The sequence below is a fragment of the Equus caballus genome, chromosome 5 (assembly GCF_041296265.1).
Source record: "Equus caballus isolate H_3958 breed thoroughbred chromosome 5, TB-T2T, whole genome shotgun sequence".
Taxonomy (NCBI): Eukaryota; Metazoa; Chordata; class Mammalia; order Perissodactyla; family Equidae; genus Equus; species Equus caballus.
Window position 1 is genome coordinate 8,077,559 of NC_091688.1, and position 19,742 is coordinate 8,097,300.

Below are 19,742 nucleotides of genomic sequence, written 5' to 3' on the forward strand. Positions count from 1 at the left end.
CCAAATGTAATATTTTACGCTGAGACGCAGAGGTAAATGTTCTTTCCATTTGTATGCTGAGTTGGAATACATTTCACTGTGACATGGGATAATTATGAAGATGAAGAAATGTTCATTTCAAAATCACTGTGAGGGGTTATGGTATTTTTTATGCTTTTAAAAGTAAAAAAATATGGTTGTAGCTATAAATTTTAAAGTTGGCAGGAATGCTGTTTCCATCAAGGAAGAAAAGTCAAGCCATTTTTGAAGACAATTATGTAAGTATTTTTAAGTTCCAAGGATAGAAAACTAAGGTCTGAAGTTGAGGAAAATAAGCATTTGTTTCTTGAGATTTTTAGAGACTTGCCAAAAGCAGGGGACCGCCTCTCAGATTTATAGGATGGTGATGTACATAGTATTTTACACATGTAGTTTTTTTCAACTGGGATGATTTTTGTTCTAAAAATAAAAAAAAATGCTAAAATTAGATTAATGAAATATCCTAAGTCTCAGAGTAGTTTTCAGAACATCTCAAAATTCTTCTTTCTCCTGTAGAATTTATTCTGCCATGTTGACTATGTGGAACTTTTCTTTTTGTCTCCCAGCTATTTGTTAAACATGGACCGTAAAATATGTACCATGTGTAATATGTCCAAGAAATCACTGCTGTAGGCTTGCTTTGGAATTTCCTGACTTCTAAAAGCCTGATCTTTCAACTATAATAGTTTCCCAACCTACAAGTCCAGTATTCCAGAGGAAAACGTCAACTTCCCTCATGACTTAAGATTTTAATTTTTCATTCTTCCCTCTTGAAAAAACAACACCCTACATTCTATTTTTTTACACAATATAACTAGTTTTTGTTACTTAAGAAAATAAGAGCTAGTCCAGTTCTTCCTCCATTCAGTTCCCCTCTTTCTCAGTAATCTTCCTGTGTGAACAGCAAGGCAAGCTTGTTAGCTGAGTGCCTTGGGATGTGAACTTTCAGATTCTTGTGCTCTTCTCTGTTTGTTCCATGGGCACAATTTTGCTTCTGAGTTACTAAGAGTTATGCAGTATGGTGGTTTAAGAGAAAGATGGACTCCAGATCCGGACCCTTGGAGTAAAATGTCTATGCCTCAAGCAGTAGACCGAGGTCTGTTTTTCAGTCTGCTGAGTAGGTCTCAACACCTGTTTTCTCACAGTTGAAATGCTACACTGTGCAGATTTCAGTCCTTGTTATATGAGCACCATGAAAATTCTATGGTTTGTAGCATTCATTATATCTCCTTCCTGATCCTCTGGAATGCCTCTGTTGCCATTTTACTAAAGGCAGTATATGTGAACCTTGGCACCAAATTGCAGAGCAATCTTGGACTTTGCCTTTACATTCTTCTTTTATTTTCCCCTAATACATAATCATATTGTATTATAATAGTGTTTCTAGTTCCTATTCTCACATGAGAATGTTATCTTTCTTGTGCAATCAAAACTTAGGTATTCGATTATGACAAAATCTGTCTTTGAACTCATGCAAATTTAGGAATTAAGTGCTTGGTTGCTTACTGGGCAGTTGTCAGGCACAAATACAGTGCTGAGCGACCTTCAAGGACACCATTAGTATCACCTACTCAAATAAGTTAGACAATCCAATGTTCCAAGCACCATTTTAAAAATAAGTGGACTCCCATTTTTCCCTTTCAGTCTCAGTTCAGTTATTTTGAACTTCATCTTCCTCCTCAAAATGAGTCTTGGGAGATGCATCATCCTTCTTTTATAGACCTCCGAATTCTGTCAGGCTTTCTTGCGTAATATTTAGCCTGAGACTTCACTGACGATCCTGCTGGGGGAATTGACATTGTGTAGTTTTCTTCCCCCCTTGGCTTTGATCTGATTGAATGGAGTCAGGCCGACATGTGATAAGTTGCACTCTTGGGACTCAGCAAATGTTCATTATCTTCTTGGGATGATATAAAGGAACACTCTAAGAGAGCTTCTTTACTTCAGAGCAGTGCTGTCCAAAAGAACTTTCTGAGATGATGGAAATATTTTATGATCTATGCTGACCAATACAGTAGCCACTAGCTATATGTGGCTATTGAGTAACTAAAATGTGGCTAGTGAAACAGAGGAAATGAATTTTTAAATTAAATTAAACTTTAATTAATTAAAATTATAATTTAAATGGCTACATCTGGCCACCAGCTACTGTATTGGACAGCACAGCTTTAGAGTATGGTTTACTCTATAAACCAGCAGATTGCTCCGGGTCCTTCGTTAGTGGACCCTACCTTACTGACAGCTTGGTGTGACCTACAGTGGTGGCCACTAGAAGAGAACAGCAGCTAACAGAGGTGCCTCCTTGTTCTCGTCTAGTGGCCACCACTGTAGGTCACACCAAGCTGTCAGTAAGGTAGGGCCCACTAACGAAGGACCCGGAGCAATCTGCTGGTTTATAGTGGTTTCCATCATGGTTACCACTGAAGTTTCTTTTAATTCCAAATCTCCTTTACAAACTGAGCGCAGTGGTAGAGGTCGAGGCACACCCTGATGTCTGCCATGGAATCTGCATCTCTGGGGGACTCGCCATTTCTTTGGTCCATTTGAGCCCTCTTTGGGTTGACTTAGAATCTGTACTCCTCTTCCCTCTTTCTCACTTCCCTTTCACTTTTCGACCCACTGCAGTTTTGTTTCTACCACACCACTCTGTTTAGACTCCTTTGGCCAGGACAAAATAGTTAATCTAGTGGACAATTCTGAGTTCTTCATTTGCATCATGATTACCTCTCCTGGTTGAAAAAAAGCTGTCCTTTGGCATTAATAACTCTCCACTGTTTCTTGGCATTCCTCTTTCTGCTCTAAACACTCCTTCTCAGTCTTATTTTGGAGCTCTTTAGCCTCTGATCATTTTTGGGTTTGTCTGTTTCTTCCCATCATTATTGCTGATACTAAAGTTAGTCCTCTCTTGCTTGGCTTACTCCAACAGTCTCCTTGCCTCTTGTCATGTACTTTCTCATTCCCCCTGGGATTCCCACTTACTTTCAGAATAAAATCTAAACTCATTAATATGGTTTCCCAGGTCCTGTAGGATCTGTCTTCTGCTTCCGTTTTCAGCCTCTTCTATTGTCACTGTTCCTCTGTACCCCACCCCCCAACTCTATGCTCCAGCCAGACTGGCCACTTTTGGATACTTAAGTGTACCATACTTTGCCACAGCTTATGTCTATGACACACTTCTTCAAATTATTTAATTTTTTATTGCAGGTAAACATTAGTAATCTGGTTATAAATAACCCTGGCATCAAAATACGATTCCATAAATATTTCTTAAGAACCTACCATAAATATTGTGCTAAGTAGTGTCAGTGGTGAGAGAGGTAGAGATACCAAGATTAATGCAACACACCATCAGCCATCAAGGCACAGACATTTTTGGAGGGGAGTTAGAGACCTGGCATCACACAATCCTGTTTGTAGAATATGGGTACAGATTAAGAGCTTCGGGAGGTCATGGAAAGGAGAGGTAACTGGAGGTTTCTAAGAAGGCATAATCCAGAAATGGTGCTTGATTGGACTTTGAAGGCTAGGCGGAGCTCCAGGCGTCAAAGGGAGGGGGTCTGAGCTGCTTCCTGTGTTCCCTGCTTCAGAGTCAGTACTGCCCACTTCAGGGAGGTAATTTTTACTGAAACACTGCTTTGAACGTGCTATTTGCTGGCTCGGAAGCTTTGAATACTTTCTGCTGCCTTCAGCGTAATGGCCAAATTCTCCATAATTGGCCTCAACATATAGTTATTATACTAAAAACTTTGGTTTTTAAGGTTATTTACATACCTGGGTCTGTAATTATATAATTTTGCCTTAATAGTTTTACTTTCCCCAACTTCCCTACGTGCCCCGTCTTTCTACCTCCCGGCTTTGCTAATACTACTCCGTTCTCTCAGAATGCAGTTGGTTGTCTTCCTCCATTAAAATTTTACCTTTCTTCAAGTTTTCTGTGAAAATCTCAAATAACATCAGACCAAAATGATCTTTCTTTGAACATTTAGAGCAATTACTATGCGTAGGATTTATGCGGTAAATGGTCACACACCCCCTTCACACACACTTCTGTTATTTGAATCTTTTATTGTGTATGCACATGGGCAAGGATGGAAACGAATATGCAAAAAAAAATTTGAGTTAAGAAGTAACATGTGTTCTTTTCCTTTGAATGTCTTCCAATGTGCTCTTATTTTTACAAAAATGTAAGCCTCTTGTTATATACTTTAAAAATCATTATGTCTCAGAGCATTAAACTAATAAGCCTAATTTGGTTTTACGTGTTTTAGTGTTCTGGCAAGGCCTTCCACAGTGATTTGTGTAATAGGAATTTATATGATTAACAACAAATACGCACACATGATCAGATATGGGGTAAAATTATATCCCACATTTGAAACAGAAGCAGTTTTTTGGAGGCTTTCTATTATGTCCTCACATATTTATTCTTATAGAGCTTATTCTTTCTTTATTATTTATGTTCTGTTTATGTGTCTCACCTGCACTAGATACATTGTAAGCTTCTGATTACAAGGACCATCCCCTATTCATGTGTATATCTTCCAGAGGGCCTTACAGATAGTTAGTGCCCTAAAATTTTGACTGATGTCAAATTAAAATGTTATACGTTTAGAATATTGCAGAGATAACAGTTAAGTACCTATCACCAAGAATATGTCTAAAGGCCCAAATTGACTTGCAAATCTTCTTACTGGTTTCCTGTGAACACATTTTAAAATAAGTATTTTGAAATATGTTCTGTTCAATTATCATTGCATACATGAGAATTATGATAAAGGATGTTTTCTAACTAGGCAGCTTATTTTGTATTATGTTGCTTATGGAATAACTTCATGTACCTAAATATGTCATTAACAACAGTATCTTTGGATTTATGGAGCCAGTTACTGAAAAACATTATCCTGTAGGTGGAAAGTAAAGGTAGTTTAGTATTTGTTCTAACTCTAATATTTGAGATTGGCTTATAAAATTAAGCTATTTTTCCTCCTGCATCTTCTTGCAAGTAGTAGACTGTAAATGTGCGTTATTTAGTAGATGAAAACTCTTTCAGTGGAAAGTCTCTTCACCTGGTGTAACTTAGAAGTTTCTGAGAGTAACATTGCATCTCAAGGATTCTCGGATCTAAAAGGAACCGAAGAAACAGCTAGTCCAGTTCCCCACCCTTTGTCTCTGTTTCTGTCTCACTATCTCTTTGTCTTTTAACACGCGCACACATACCCAAACACACACAGACAGACACTTTACAGCTAAGAAACGGAGATCAATTTAGGTCATACTCTTTGACTAAGGTAGCACAAGGAGTCATCAACGATCTCTGTGTCTTTTGCTTTATATTCAGCCTTTTTTCTCTTAGGTGATTTTAAGGGGACCTATGCATAATTCAAGAGTCCCAAATAGTTTGCCTACTCCAGGGTAAACACCTACGGGTCTGTCATAGTTTGAAGTTATCACCACTAATCAGTGATTTATTTTAAAACATTTGCCCTTGAAAAAAAGCCTTAAAACACAATCACAGTGCTTGGAAGAGATGACCATATCCATGAAGAAGGCATGATCACGTTATAACAGTAGTTTTCCTATTTCTTCCTAGAAGAGAGGAATGCCTGGAGGGCCCTGGAGAAGGAAAGCATGGGGAAGATCCGAAGGCCCAGGAAGAGCAGTGCTTTAGACACTCTGCATGCCCGGGGCGTGGTGGGCAGCCATAGGGCAGTGTGGGCGCATCAGACCCCTGGCCACAGCCGGACGCAGGCTTCACCTCAGCCACAGCCTCACCCCCAAACCTGAATAATGTAGATTTGGATTAAGTAGAGAAATAATTGGAGAGAGAGGAATTTCATAGTGATTAAGGGAATTAAGCATTTAACTAAAAACTTGAAAAATAACAACAAAAAATGAGGAAAGGAGAAAGAAGTTGCAACTCTGAAATTAGCAAATTGAAAGGCAAAAATACACACAAAATATCTTTAGTAATTAAATACAGTGAGGCTTTTCCCCACCCTCAGTTGAAGGTAGTATATGTTTTTTCATGAGTTTGAGTGAAGGGAAGCAGCTTAAATACATCACGGTTGCTATTTTGAACTACTGCTCTAAATGTGGTGTCAGTTTCTGATGCACTACTGAACCATAATGTCCCATCGCTTGCAACAGTTGACTGATGACTTCAATCTACTTTTTCTCTATTTATCGACTACTCCATTGATCTCCAAAACAGCTCCTATAAACTACTGAACAACTGGTTAGACCGTTCACTATTGCTAATCTCCCCAGAATAACCAAAATGAGTTGTGTTTTCTTATATCGATAGGTATTTACTCATGGAGTCACCAAAAGAAAGCCTTCATTCTTTTGAGAGATAGAGAAACATATTGCCTAGATATGTGAGCTCTGGTGTTAAATTATTAGGGTCATATCTGGCTCCTGATCCATCTGTACTCAAGTTATAATAATATCAACATCATTGGACTTTTCATTCAACAGATATTTGTGGAAGCCAGCTATGTGCCAGAGAGTTTCTAGGCACTGGGGTTATAGCAGTTAATGAAATCGACAAAAACCCTGCTCACACAAAGCTTACATTCTAATGGAGGCAATAAATACAAAAAATCAGTAAACTATATAGTGTGTTTGAAGGTGAAAAATGCCACAGAGAAAAATAGAACAGTATAAAGGGGGTGAGAGTCCTGGAAGAAGGGAAGGATGCGATTTTGAATAGGGTGGTCTTGGTAGGTCTCACTAAAAAGATAAAACTGAGCACAGACTTGAAGAGGGTGATGCCAGGAGCCGTGCAGATATATGAGAGAATTAAATTCTAGGCAGAGGGAACAGCTAGCATAAAGACTTTGAGGTGGGAGTATGCTTGGTGGGTTTGAAACAAAGAAAAGAGAGGGGCTGGCCCCATGGCCAAGAGGTTAAAGTTCCATGCTCTGCTTCAGTGGCCCAGGTTCACGGGTTCAGATCCTGGGCGTGGACCTACTCCACTCATCAGCCATGCTGTGGAGGCATCCCACAGACAAAGTAGAGGAAGATTGGCACAGATGTGAGCTCAGGGCGAATCTTCCTCACCAAAAAAAAAGAAAAGAGATCAGTGTGGCTGGACCTCTCTGGTGAACAGGGTGGAGAGTAGGAGGAGATGGCTCAAAGAGGCAGAGGGTGGGGTCACTTGAGTAGGACCTGTAGACCGCTGTAGGGACTTTGACTTTAAACCTGAGTGGAATGGTATTGTGTAGCAGTAGAGGGTTTTGAGCAGAAGAGTGACAGGATCCTCTTTGTAAAAGGATCGCTGTGGCTTCTGTGTTGAGACTAGACAGAAGGGGGACAAGTGTGGAAGCAGAGACCAGAGAATAAGTAATCGCAACCATGCAAGTAAGAGAACGGTGGCTCGGTCCAAGGTGGTAGCAGTGGAAGTGATGAAAAGATGTTGAATTTTAAATACATTTTAAGAAGTAGAGTCAATAGCATTTGTGGTGATATGGAGTGTAAGAGAAAGAGAAATCAAGGAATTTAGGTTAGGCAGTTGGAAATTGGAATTGGCACTAACTGAGAAGAGGAAGAATGGATGGATCACGAGTTGAATTTTGACGTATTAACTTTGAGGTTCCCATTAGACATCCAGGTGGAGATGTCGAGTTGTCAAAAACATATGTGAGTCTAGAGTTGGAGAGACAGGTCCAAGCTGGAGACGCACTGTGGGAGTTGTCAGAATATAGTGGAATTCAAAGCAATGAGATTGGATCATATCCCAGAGTTTGGGATCTGGAGTCAGACTAGTTGGTACCACCACTTATTAGCTGAGTAACTTTGGAAAAGCCACTTGGCTTCTTGGGGACTCACTCTCTTCATCTGTAAAACGAGAAGAAGAATAGTAACTACCTCACAGGGTTAAAATTAAAATTAAAATCACTAATATCTGCAAAGCACTTAGAGCATGGCATATTCTCAATACATGTTAACTGTTAATTTTCAGTACAACTCTTCTGTAGTATACTTGTGGAATGTCACGAATACTTCATTGACGCCTATTGTTATTAATGCAGCAATGCAGCTTTTCTTCCTGTCGTATTACATTTTTGCTTTGTGATTGTTAATTGGTACTAGAAGTTCCACTGGGTTGGTTTTGCTTCCAGAATTAAACTGACCTGGATTTTTTGTGATTAGCTCTGCCTCAGTTGTTGATATAATTTTAAAGCCTGCAAATATTTTAGAATCTGTTACTTGTTCAGAAAAAAATCTTATGAGTTTCTTCAGTGCTGCTCTCCTTTGCTTTTCTCAGTGCTCAGCAGAGGAGCAGTCAGGTTCACAAGAAAAACACAATTGGAAATCAGGTAGGAATTGTTCAAAGAATCAAATCAGTGCATGCATGCCCCAAAGAATTTGAACTAAATCGCTTGATTGACTATTTTTTTAATGCAAATTAATCATGTGCAAATTTTGCTGGAAATGCAGCTTTTTGTTTTGTTTTTGCTTTTAAAGTTTTTGGTGTGAATTGCACTTTTTTCTTTTTTTTTTTTTTTTGCTATTTTATGCAGTTAACCCTATTGATTTATTTTAAATAACTTTTCTGCTCTTTGCTCTGCTTTTCAAATTTGACTTCTTGTGTCCTACTTTGCTTGCTTACATTACCCCTAAATTTGACTAGACATTGAATCTGTGAGTTGGTTCAAGGTTAAAATGTGGTGCGTAGCTGCATGCGCTTTCTGGTGCTGCTGACTAGTTCACACATTTGCACAGCTTGGTAACAGTGAAGGGACAGCTCATAAAGAAGGCAGTTGGTGGATTTAATCTCTGCCACACCAAATTCCTGTTGGTTAATGAAGATGTTAGTTCCTAAGAAGATCTGATCTTTGGAGTTTTGTGTTTTGGGCTGACCAGCTGTCTCTGACTAATAGCGCTCTGCAGAGATTGCATTAACTCCGACAGTTTGCTGTTTCTTTTATGTTTTATGTGATAATGAATATTTGCATTGTTATTTCTTTTCAAGTCAAAACAATGAAGATTTTATAGTTTTTTTTTAATTCAGAGGTACAATTATTGAACAAATTGAGACCTCTGCTCTAGAATTTTTTCCATTGTTTTGAAAGGGGAAGAGGTAATAACAGACTTTATTTGAAAAACTTTTTTTCTGAACTAAAGCATATAATTCTTTGCTATTTCAGGGAACCAATCTTCCGCCTTCAAGGCAAATTGTACGAGCTAAGTTCTGTAAGCTTTACTGTTGCTTTTTCATTTAGCTTCCCAAGGGCACAGTTTGTCTTTAACTGATTAACTCAACTAGCGCTTGCTACTAATTTTTTTAAACTTAGGTTGTCTTGTCCGTAACACCCTATCATTGAAATAAAAATCCTCTTGAGAGGGTTCACCCCTTCACTGCTAATAACTTGCTGTGATTGAAAGGTATGAACTAGTAAACTCTAAAATGCTGTAATAGTAAACCCTTAACACTCTGGTGCTTTGATATTTCTCTAATTTTAATGGGCCTTAAAAAAATTAAAATCATTAATGACCTTCACTCTGTCCTTTGATGCTATGTTGTTATAAGGTGTAAGCCTTTCTCTTCCCCTTGTATGATAATATGTGCAATGAATGTAGATGACGCTTCTATAAGGTGGGTGAACGTTAAACATCTGATTTCGATGCATTTGTTGATAAGCCTTCCCAATTCCAAAAATTCACATTTATTTTTTAAAAAAGATTAAAGAGCAAAGTTACATCAACTGACATTTTATGTGGCTTTAGAGTTGACTCTTTTAAAATCAGATGCTGTATCTTTTCATTTTGTGGAAGTGTAAAGATGCTGTTAAATTACTAGTATAGGAATTTTTTGAAAAAACAATTACACTTTCATTTCTCCCATGGATGAAGCAGCTTTAAAGTCTTTCTTCCAACTATGCACAAGTTGAGAATGAGATTAAGGCATGGGTCAATTGTTTGCCTCATGACATTTTGGAAGAAACAAACTTTGGAGCTAGACGTTCCTGGGTTCAAATTCAGCTCTGTCACTTAGTAACCATGTGGGCTTGGACAAATTAAACCCCATTTGCTCAATTGTGTGATGAGAAGAATAGAAAATATCTCTGCAGGGTGATTGTGAGAATCAGAAATACTATCCCTATGAGTTTGGCAGCTGGGTACTGGATATGTGCCCTGTGAAGAGTAGAAATCTTGTTCTCAGCAGGTAGGTGCTGTTTCTTGAAACTTTAAGGAGAAAAAAATATAAAGTATAAGAAAATTATAAAAGTTATAAAATGAGATCAATGAAATACTTGGGAAAATTAGAAGCTGTGGCAAATTATTCCGAAGATTTCAATGCCCAGGTTAAGGCTGGGTAAGGGGTAAAGAATTTATCGCTAAAACTTCACTCCTGCTCAGAAGCATCTCTAGTTCATAGAAGTATTAACTTAATAGAAAAGCAATCATTAGTGGCATAAATGCATACTTTAAATCAGATCTGAAAGGAACAGTTTTCGATTATATTACTTCCAAATGCTAAAATCATACTAATTGTGTTTCTATGACTTTATTTTTGCTGAGTACTTCAAAGCCCACATGGGAAGTTTTATAATTCAAGATAATAGAATTGGGTGAATGTTATAATAGAATACAGATCTCCCATCCAAAATCCTTGGGGCCAGATGTGCCTTGAAGGTCAGAACTTTTTTTATTTCAGAGAACAATACATTGCATATATCATATATTACCCAATATTGCCGTGCGGTCAGAGGCAGCACCCTGTAATTAAACACATTCTCTTTCTACAGTGAAACAAATGAATAGTCACATCAGGATGATTAACTGAGAGATATATTTTCACATCAGGTCAGGCTTTGCTGCCAAATTTGTTTGTTTGTAAGGTGTTATGAACCCAGATATTTTATTTTCAAGAATCAAATCCAATAATTAAATACAATATAATGTATTTTAAAGAATCCGTTATTGTTTTTTCCTGCTTAGCAGAAATGAACCATAATGACTTGAAACTATTTTCTTTATGAATCTGAATATCTGAGGTTGGCTTTGTATGAAAACAGTTTTTGTCTATGAGGAAGCTCAAAGCCAGGGAGCCTTGGAGCCCAGCCTGCTAACTGATGCTGGCTGTTATGGTTGGTGGGGTTGAAATACCCTGTGCTATCTCAGCAAGTGGTTCATTTATTCTGATATCCTCTTAGAGCTCCTGGTTGTAAGAGATTGCTGTGCAGAATCTGTCCTGAAATGTTTTAGAAGGATTTAAGGAAAGCTAAACTCCTCTTTAAAGTCTAAATCCCATTATTTTTGTCTGCCTGAAAATTTGTCTGCTTAGAAGTTCCATAAGTTGATGTCAACAGATGTGTGAAAAAATGTAACTACACAATTAGCCTCAAGTTGCCCTGTGCAAAAATTTAAACTTAAACTTAAATTTTATTCATCCCTTCACTCATCAAAAGTGTATTCAAAACCTAGGAGTGCCCAAAACTGTGGTAGATGTTTAGAACAGAATGATGAATAAATAATGGGTCCTGCTTTCAGGGAGCTCACCACCCAGTGGGAGTGATGGTAAGTAAGCAAATTGGAGTCTGCCTCCTTTTTCAAGGCTGGCTCCTTCTGATCCTTCAGATCTAAAGTCACCTTCTCTCCCCAGTGTCTTGCCATTATCCATCATCTTGTTATGTCTTATTTTTTATCTTCCTTCGCTAGGACCTAAGCTCCATTAAGGCTATTTTTTGCGATGCTGTAAGCAGTGGAGTATCATTGTAAGGTTTTAATCACAGTGACCATAACATTTTAGAAAGATCATTCTGCCTATAGTGTGAAGAAAGATTTTGAAGGGAGGATAAGATTAGAAAAAGGAGACTAGTTAGGAGGTTGTTGCCAACAAGAGATTATAGTGATCTGGGCTAGGCCATCTGAGCTGGATTTGAGGAGAATTTAGGAGATACTAAATAGGAAGGATCTAAAGGTTTTGTGATGAACAGGATGTTGGTGAGAGGGCTGGGGATCATCAGCAGTGCTGTCCACATATCTGATTTAGGCACAGATGAGATGGGGGTGCTCTTCATGGAAAAAGAAATATATGAGAATCTCAGGTTTGGCTTCTGAGTCAGAAAGGGTATGAGTCACTGTGGAAGACTGGAGTAAAAAAGTCCAGTGGGAAATTGGATAAAAGTGTCTAGCGTTCAGGAGAGACAGAGAACTATTTATTCCAAAAGTAGTAGGGAGCCACTGAAGGATTTCCAATAGGGAAGAGATATCTTCTGATTTGTATGTTGGAAATATCTAGGTTTCAGCCATATGGGATGATTTGGAGGAGTAAAACTAGTGATATGGGAATTGGTGAAGATGTTTTTGAAGTAATTAAGGTAAGAAAATGCAAATGTCGATAGTAGGAGAAGGGACAGATTCATGACATATTTAGAGAGTGGAAAGAGCTATAAATATTTGTGAAGTTGGGGGGCTAAGTCATTCTCCTAGGCTGTGGCTTAAGGGGATCCACTGACAAAGGAAGTGCAGATGGAGGAGGAGCAGATTTCAAGGGAGATGAGAGAAGAAAGTGGTGATTTTTGTTTCAAGTACATTTTTATGTGCCTATTGGAGACATCAGTAGGTTTTGAGGTTCAAGATTTGTCTAGACTGGAGATATAAGTTTTATAGTTGTCAGTGTATACATGGTAGTTGAAGCCATGGGAGTAAATGAGATTGCCTCCAAAGGATTAGAGCATAGAAGGAAATATGGGACTTAAAGGATGAAGGGGCATAATGAGGGACTAAAAAGGAGTCTAAGAAATGATAAGAGAGGTAGGAAAACTTGGAGAGTAGTAGAATGAGAGCCAAAGGAAGAGAATATTTCAGTGAGGGAAAGGTCAAATAGCATTAGATGTTTCTGAGAGCTCGAGAAACATTGGAGAAATTGTCAAATAGGTGGACTGGTAGAAGGTCCTGTGCAGTGTTGGGGACAACCTGAGGTAGTACCAGTCCTCTTGGTCTTGTGAATTGCTCTTCTACCTACAGCTGGAAGGTAACATAAAGCTGAGAAAGCAGAGAAAGCAGTGAAATTGATATTCTGAGTTGGGGTTTTTCCAGGGAGGCAATGTCAAGAGAGCTTGTGAGTTAAAGTTTTGAAGAGAGAGAGGTTGAAATAAAGGCTTGTATAATGTAGTATGAATGGTTTTCATTGATGTGTTAGTCAGGACAAGTTAATCAAGTAACAAACAACCCCAGAATTTCAGTAGCTTAACATAATAATTTAAGTCACCCTGCTGTAACAATCCAATGAAGGTCATCCAGATGGGGGGGCATCTCTGCTTCACATGGTCAGCCATGGACTTTGGAATCCTCTTTGTTCTTCCAGCAGATGGGAAAGAGAAAGAAGCCTGAGGGAGGGAGGTTTTTAAGGACCATCCTGGAAGTGGCACACATCTTTTCCATTTCCATTCCATTGACCAGAACTCATCATCTGACCTCACCTAACTGCAAGGGAAACTGGAAAACATAATCTGACTTGTGCCCAGGAAAAAGAAGAGACAAAAGACGATGTTGACTGGAAATTGAAAGGAAATGGGCAAGCCAGGGCATTGAGGGTTTTACTGAAATAGAGAAAATAACCAGGATTGAGGGAAAAAGGGGGTAGGGTTAGAGATTGAAGTCAGTGGTGGGATGCTGTATCTCAAGGTTTAAGAGGCAAGAGAACGCCACCTGAGAGTCAGAGATGTTATTGGACTAAGAAGGAGCAGACACTGGAGGAGGGGAAGGTAAACGATAGCTACAGATATTTGAGGAACATTATTTGTCTTCAGAAGGTGTGAGTAGCCAAAAAGAAATGAGTATGAAATTTGCTGGATTTGAATATGTTAAGGGCCAGAAGGACTGATGTGGCATTTTCATAACTGATAATCCATTCCTCTAGTTATGAGAATCTAGAGCAGGATGGCAAGGCTGACATGCTCCTTGGCCCAGACTGCATTCAAGTGCAGTTGTACAACTAGGAAGACTTTTTTTCCTTCGTCAGGGAGCAGAGCAGGTCCTTGCAGGAGGCTAGGTATCAGTGCACCTCCTAGTCTCGGGCGTGTTGTCTGTTTTGTTTCCCACCAGCGTGTCTTCTGTTGCTCTAACTTTAGACTGGAGGGTGAAATTTGACTTTCTTAAACTCACAAGTCTCCGGATAACTGGATTCTCACCCTTCTTGAATTGTAGGCTGCAAGCAGAAAACACTTTTCTTATCAAAACAGGGTTTCTTCCCTCCCTACTTTCTGAAATCTGGTTTTAGTAGACACTAGTCTCTTTTCCTTAGGACCCCCTCCAGATCTCAAAAAAATCATCAACACACCCCTGTCCTGAAATTTTCCTATCAAGTTCCCCAGTTCTTCAATTTGTGCAAGTGCATGGTCTGAAACCAATGACTTCCTGTGCCAATATCTATATCAAGATTCTTTTGGATGTAAATTTCAGAAAAACTCAACTTAAATGACCTTGGAAAGAAGTGAATTAATTAGTTTACATGATTGAACATTTCCGAGAGAGAGTTAAATACTATTTAATCCATGGCTCAAACAGTGTTTTGATGAACTGTTTTGATGAGCCATGACGAACCGGATGAACTCTTACTATTTTTTGGTTGTACTTCTTTGCTGTTGGCTCCATTCTTGGGCCCTAAAGGATTGTAATATGATACCCATCAGCCTCCAGGGTATTTCCTTCTTAGTTTGAGTCTAGCAGAAATAAATGAGTCTCCCAGAATTTTCAGAAAACTCCTGAGGTTCACTCTGATTGGACAGACTTGGATCGTGTGCTCACTCCTGAACCAATCACTGCGGCCAGAGAATGAGTTATACTGATTGGCTTAGGCCAGATCACATGGACTGGAAGTGGGGATGGGCTTCTCTCCACCTGAAAGTCAGAGCTATTGTTGGAAGAAGAGAGAATAGACACCGGAGGAGGTGCATCAGAGGTGATGGCTGCAGGCACTTGTTGAGCATTGTTTGCCTTCAGAACAATTTACTTTGGATAATAGGATTCTTATGTTGTCTTCTTAAAGTAATGTAAGATGGTTAATACCTCATTATTAAAACCCTATGGTTATGGTTCATTTATTGATTAAATTTAATGATTTTTTGCATTTCATCCTCTGACTTTCCCCTACCTTCCCTTTCCTCTTTCTTTATTTTTTAAAAATAATTCTTGGACTGTGCTAAGTTGTCAGGTAATACAGTGCAATGGTCCTTCAGAGCTGGAACTGGGAAGCCACTGGGGGACCAGGAGCAAATTATGTAACCTTCCAGTTTCTCAAGTTTCTAATCTGTAATAAACTGATGATAATGTAACTGCCTCATAAAGTTTTTGTATTAAATGAGATGATACAATTTAGCCACCTGGAAGAGGGCCTGGCTGACAGTAAGTGCTATATAAAGTGCTTGCTATTATTATTGTTGTTGTTGTTATATATTTGTATTATTTCTGTTAATCTTCAAGAAAGATTATTGCTTTTATTTTCTAATTGAGCCTTCTCCCCGCCTCGGAAGTAGGAAGACGGCTACAAAGCAACAATGAAATCTGTGTAATTGCTGTTCCAATTTGCCTTGCAAAGCCTGGCAGATAGACAGTGCTCAACAAGTACTCTTGAGTGAATATCCATAAATAAAAAGTGAAGTGTTTTTATTAATTATATTTTCTCAATGACTTGTTTCGACAAACGTAGAGGTAAATATGTAACAAAACTTTAGATTCAAATGACATATTTTTCAGTTGAGTTAAAAACACTTGTTAAAAAGTCATATATACAAGGGAAGATAGCTATCTGATTTTAAAAAATGATGTTGGCGAATTTATCTTGGGATTATTCATTTAGAGGACATTCATCTTTATTCAGAACATGATGTAATGACCCCATTTATCCAGTCATGGTTCATGGATTAATTTTTGAGGACAGCTTTCTGAGCAGAGAAGAAGAAAAATGTACCCTCTCCAATATTCTAATAAGTTCCTTCAGATTCTAAGAAGTTGAAGGCCTGTCAAAGGTCCTTGCAGCTTAACATGTATTTTTAAATAGATGTTATATATTTTTAGAGCCATTCAGCAGTTCTTTACCAAATTCTTTTAATTAAAAGTGCTTTAAAAAACATTACTTGTAGGAAGAATTGAATAAATTTTTGCTCCATCTCTCTGTTGGTCTTCAGGGTAGCCAATTCTAATGAAAACTCTATCAATACTATACCTGTTAGTGTTTTGTTTTGTTTTTTTTTTTAAAGAAATAACTGAATAATGAAAAATTCTCCAAGATTTGTAGCAAGGTATAATATTTACCTTTAGGAATGTATAATGCTTATATGTATTCATTATATATTACATAGATGTCCCTTATCAGCAAAGAAATGTAAATGTAATTTTTATTAGATGTATTGGGTTGATTTGGGGGAACATATTTCTGAAGTTATGCAATTCAAGTTAATGGGATTATAATTCCTCATGCCAATACATGCATATTTCATGACTGCTCCAGCACGTGCCTTATGTGTAAAATGAGATCTATTGTTCGTAGCTACGTTTCTTTCCTGTTAGGATAATAGCACATTGCTTGTTGCCACTTAGGCTGACATTTACTCTGTAACTTTATAAACTCATTCTGAGACTGAGTGTGTCAACTTCCTATGGCTGCTATAATAAAGCTTCACAAACTGGGTTGATTCAAACAGCAGACGTTTATTCTCTCGCAGTTCTGGAGGCTGCACATCTGAAATCAAGGTGTCTTTAGGGTCATACTCCCTTTAACGTTCTAGGGAAGAATCTTTCCTTGCCTCTTCCTGACTTCTGGTGGCTCCTGGCGTTCCTTGGCTTGTGGAGGCCTGACTAATCTCTGCCTCCGTCCTCCCACGGCTTCTTCCCTCTGTGTGCCGCTGTGTCCGCTCCTCTTTTTTTTGTTGTTGTTGAGGTCACATCGGTTTATAACATTATATAAATTTCAGGTATACATCATTATATTTTGACTTCTCTATAGACTGCATCTTGTTCACCACCAAAAGTTTAGTTGCCATCTGTCGCCATACAAGTCTGCCCCTTACCCTTTTCTCCCTGCCCCTAGTCTCCTCCTTCTTAGAAGGACACCAGTCATTGGATTTAGAGCCCACTCTCTAGTTGCACCTCATCTTAACTAATTACGTCTGCAAAGATCCCATTTCCAAATAAAGTCACATTCTGAGGTTTCAGGTGGACGTGAATTTTGGGAGACACTACTCAACTCTCTACCCTTTGGCTACTTGCAAATTTTCTTTTCTTTTTCTTCTTTTTTTTTTTTTGCTGAGGAAGATTCTCCCCGAGCTAACATGTATTGCTATTCTTCCTCTTTTTTGCTGAGAAAGATATGATGCAGGCTAAGAGCTGTTGCCAATCTTCCTCCCTTTTTTTGCATGTGAGCCGCCGTGAAGTGTGGTCACTGACAGATGAGTGGTGTCGGTCTGTGCCCAGGAACTGAACCTGGGCCACCAAACAAAGCATGCAAAACTTAACCACTTGGCCACAGGGGCTGGCCCTTTTGTCTTCTTCTTCTTTTTTTTAATGAGGAAGATTGGCCCTGAGCTGGAATCTATTGCCAATCTTCCTCTTTTTGCTTGAGGAAGATTGCCCCTGAGCTAACATTTGTGACAGTCTGCCTGTATTTTGTATGTGGGATGCCACCTCAGCATGGCCTGATGAACAGTGTGTGGGTCCCTGCCCAGGATCCGAACCCACAAACCCTGGGCCGCTGAAGTGGAGTGTGGGAATTTAACCGCTATGCCTCCGGGCCGGCCCCTGACCTTTTTTCTTCTTTTTTTAATGGCTTATTACAATAAGACTTTACCTAGGATTTAGCTATACAATGTGCTGATGTACTTTAATTGTTTCTTAAACTAATAATTTGTAAATTGGACCATTGGAGCTTTAAAAGTTATTTTCTTTATTATTCTATTTTGAGAAAATACTAATACCTTCTGTTAGTGAGATAAAGCAGTATTATTCTGTCCTTGTGCACAGTGCCATTAAAATATTTTGATTGGTTTGTTTTGTTTTTTTTTTTTGAGGATTACTTCCTGAGATTTTATCTATTTTCTTTAGAATTTTGGAGCTTACAAATAATTTATCATGAGAAGAAAATGAAATATTTAACCCTTTTTAATGGCAATACCCAAACTCCCTTTTTCCTCGTTCATTTTCTGCCTTGTCTAGTCTCCTTTCCAATCTCAGTCCACCCCTCAAGAGAGGGCGGGCAGGGGAGGGAAGAGGAGGACAGAGAGAAAGAGCTGGCAGACAGAGACGGGCCTGTGAGCTCCACAAACATGGTGTGGCTCTGTAAATCCATTTTGAGATTTGGGAATTTACATTTTGAAAGCCTACCGAGTAGGAAAGTTGTATTTACTAAAAAAGATGTAAAGGAATGAATGGCTGTCCACTCCCACCGATGCTGTAGGAACATAACGGTTAACATTGGTTAGTTAGTGTTTCAGGTATGGTTTTAGGTACTTTACACTTAGTAACTCATTAACTCCTCCCAACAGCCCTATGAGGTAGGTACCCTTATTATCTCAGTTTTACAGACAGGGAAACTGAAGCATGGAGAGGCCAAGTCATGTCACCAGTCATACATGTTGTAAACGACGGCACCAGGATTTGAATTCAGGCAATTTGATTCTGGACCTTGTTCTCTTAATTACGGTGTTTAACCACCTCCTCTAATACTTGTAAATTGCATCAAGAATCTCATTTAGGGGCCAGCCCGGTGGTGCAGTGGTTAAGTGCGCACGTTCCGCTTCTCAGCGGCCCAGGGTTCGCCAGTTCGGATCCCGGGTGCGGACATGGCACCGCTTGGCAAAAGCCATGCTGTGGTAGGCGTCCCACATATCAAGCAGAGGAAGATGGGCACGGATGTTAGCTCAGGGCCAGTCTTCCTCAGCAAAAAATAGGAAGATTGGCAGTAGTTAGCTCAGGGCTAATCTTCCTCAAAAAAAAAAAAAAAGAATCTCGTTTAATAGTCTCAATTATGGCAAGTTACATCATTTAAATCCATTCACTGTTATTTTTACTTCTTACTTAAATGTTTTCTTAATCTAAAGCTGATTGATCCTGAATAGAATGAATTTAGGTTTGTATGAGTTAATCTGAGAGTCAGTTTGGACTGCTATAACAGAATACCATAGCCTGGGAGACGTAAACAGCAAATATTTATTCCTCGTGGTTCCGGAGGCTGGAGTTGGAGCCCAGGGTCTCAGCGTGGTCGTCTCTTGGTGAGGCCCTCTTACTGGTTATGTCCTCACGTGGCCTTCCTTGGTGTAGAGGAGAGAGAGAGATCCTGTCTCCTCTTTTTATAAGGGTATTAACCCCATCAAGGCGGCTCCACCCTCATGACCTCATCTAAGCCTAATTACGTCCCAAAGGCCCGGACCTCCTAATACTGTCCCATTGGGGTTAGGGTTTCACCATAAATTTGGGGGAACACAAACATTCAGTCCGTGGCACTGATTAACAATGAAAAACTATCAGAGCTGTTAGAATGTATTTCCTTTTTATCCCTTAATTCTAAGAAAATGTCTCCAGGGGGCCAATGGATAGCTTATAAAATACAACAATCTTTATTTTAATAAAATAGACAGAAACTGGAGTCTGTGAAAGCCACAATTAGTGAAATGTATGGCCTGATAATTTGTTCTGAATCTTTTAAATCTAGACTTCTATGTGGAATAGCACTTAATGCATGCCTCTTATGATTTTTTTTCCAGAAAACGCAAAGATGT

General features: G+C 38.9%; 1 protein-coding gene across 31 annotated transcripts in view; it reads left to right on the plus strand.

Annotated features, from left to right (window-relative positions):
• Positions 1-19,742, plus strand: part of DNM3 (dynamin 3) — a 567,669-nt gene that overhangs the window by 257,851 nt on the left and 290,076 nt on the right. For 18 of the 31 annotated variants that reach the window (XR_011438995.1, XR_011438997.1, XR_011438996.1 and 15 more), the window contains exons 13-14: positions 8,288-8,339; positions 9,171-9,200. Coding sequence is in view for 26 of the 31 variants with exons in the window: in XM_070267681.1 (XP_070123782.1) it covers positions 8,288-8,339; positions 9,171-9,200 (82 nt within the window). In the remaining 5 variants the exon portion in view is untranslated. The remainder of the gene's footprint in view (positions 1-8,287; positions 8,340-9,170; positions 9,201-19,742) is intronic. The other 13 variants (XR_011438998.1, XM_070267682.1, XM_070267675.1 and 10 more) reach the window with 1 other exon arrangement.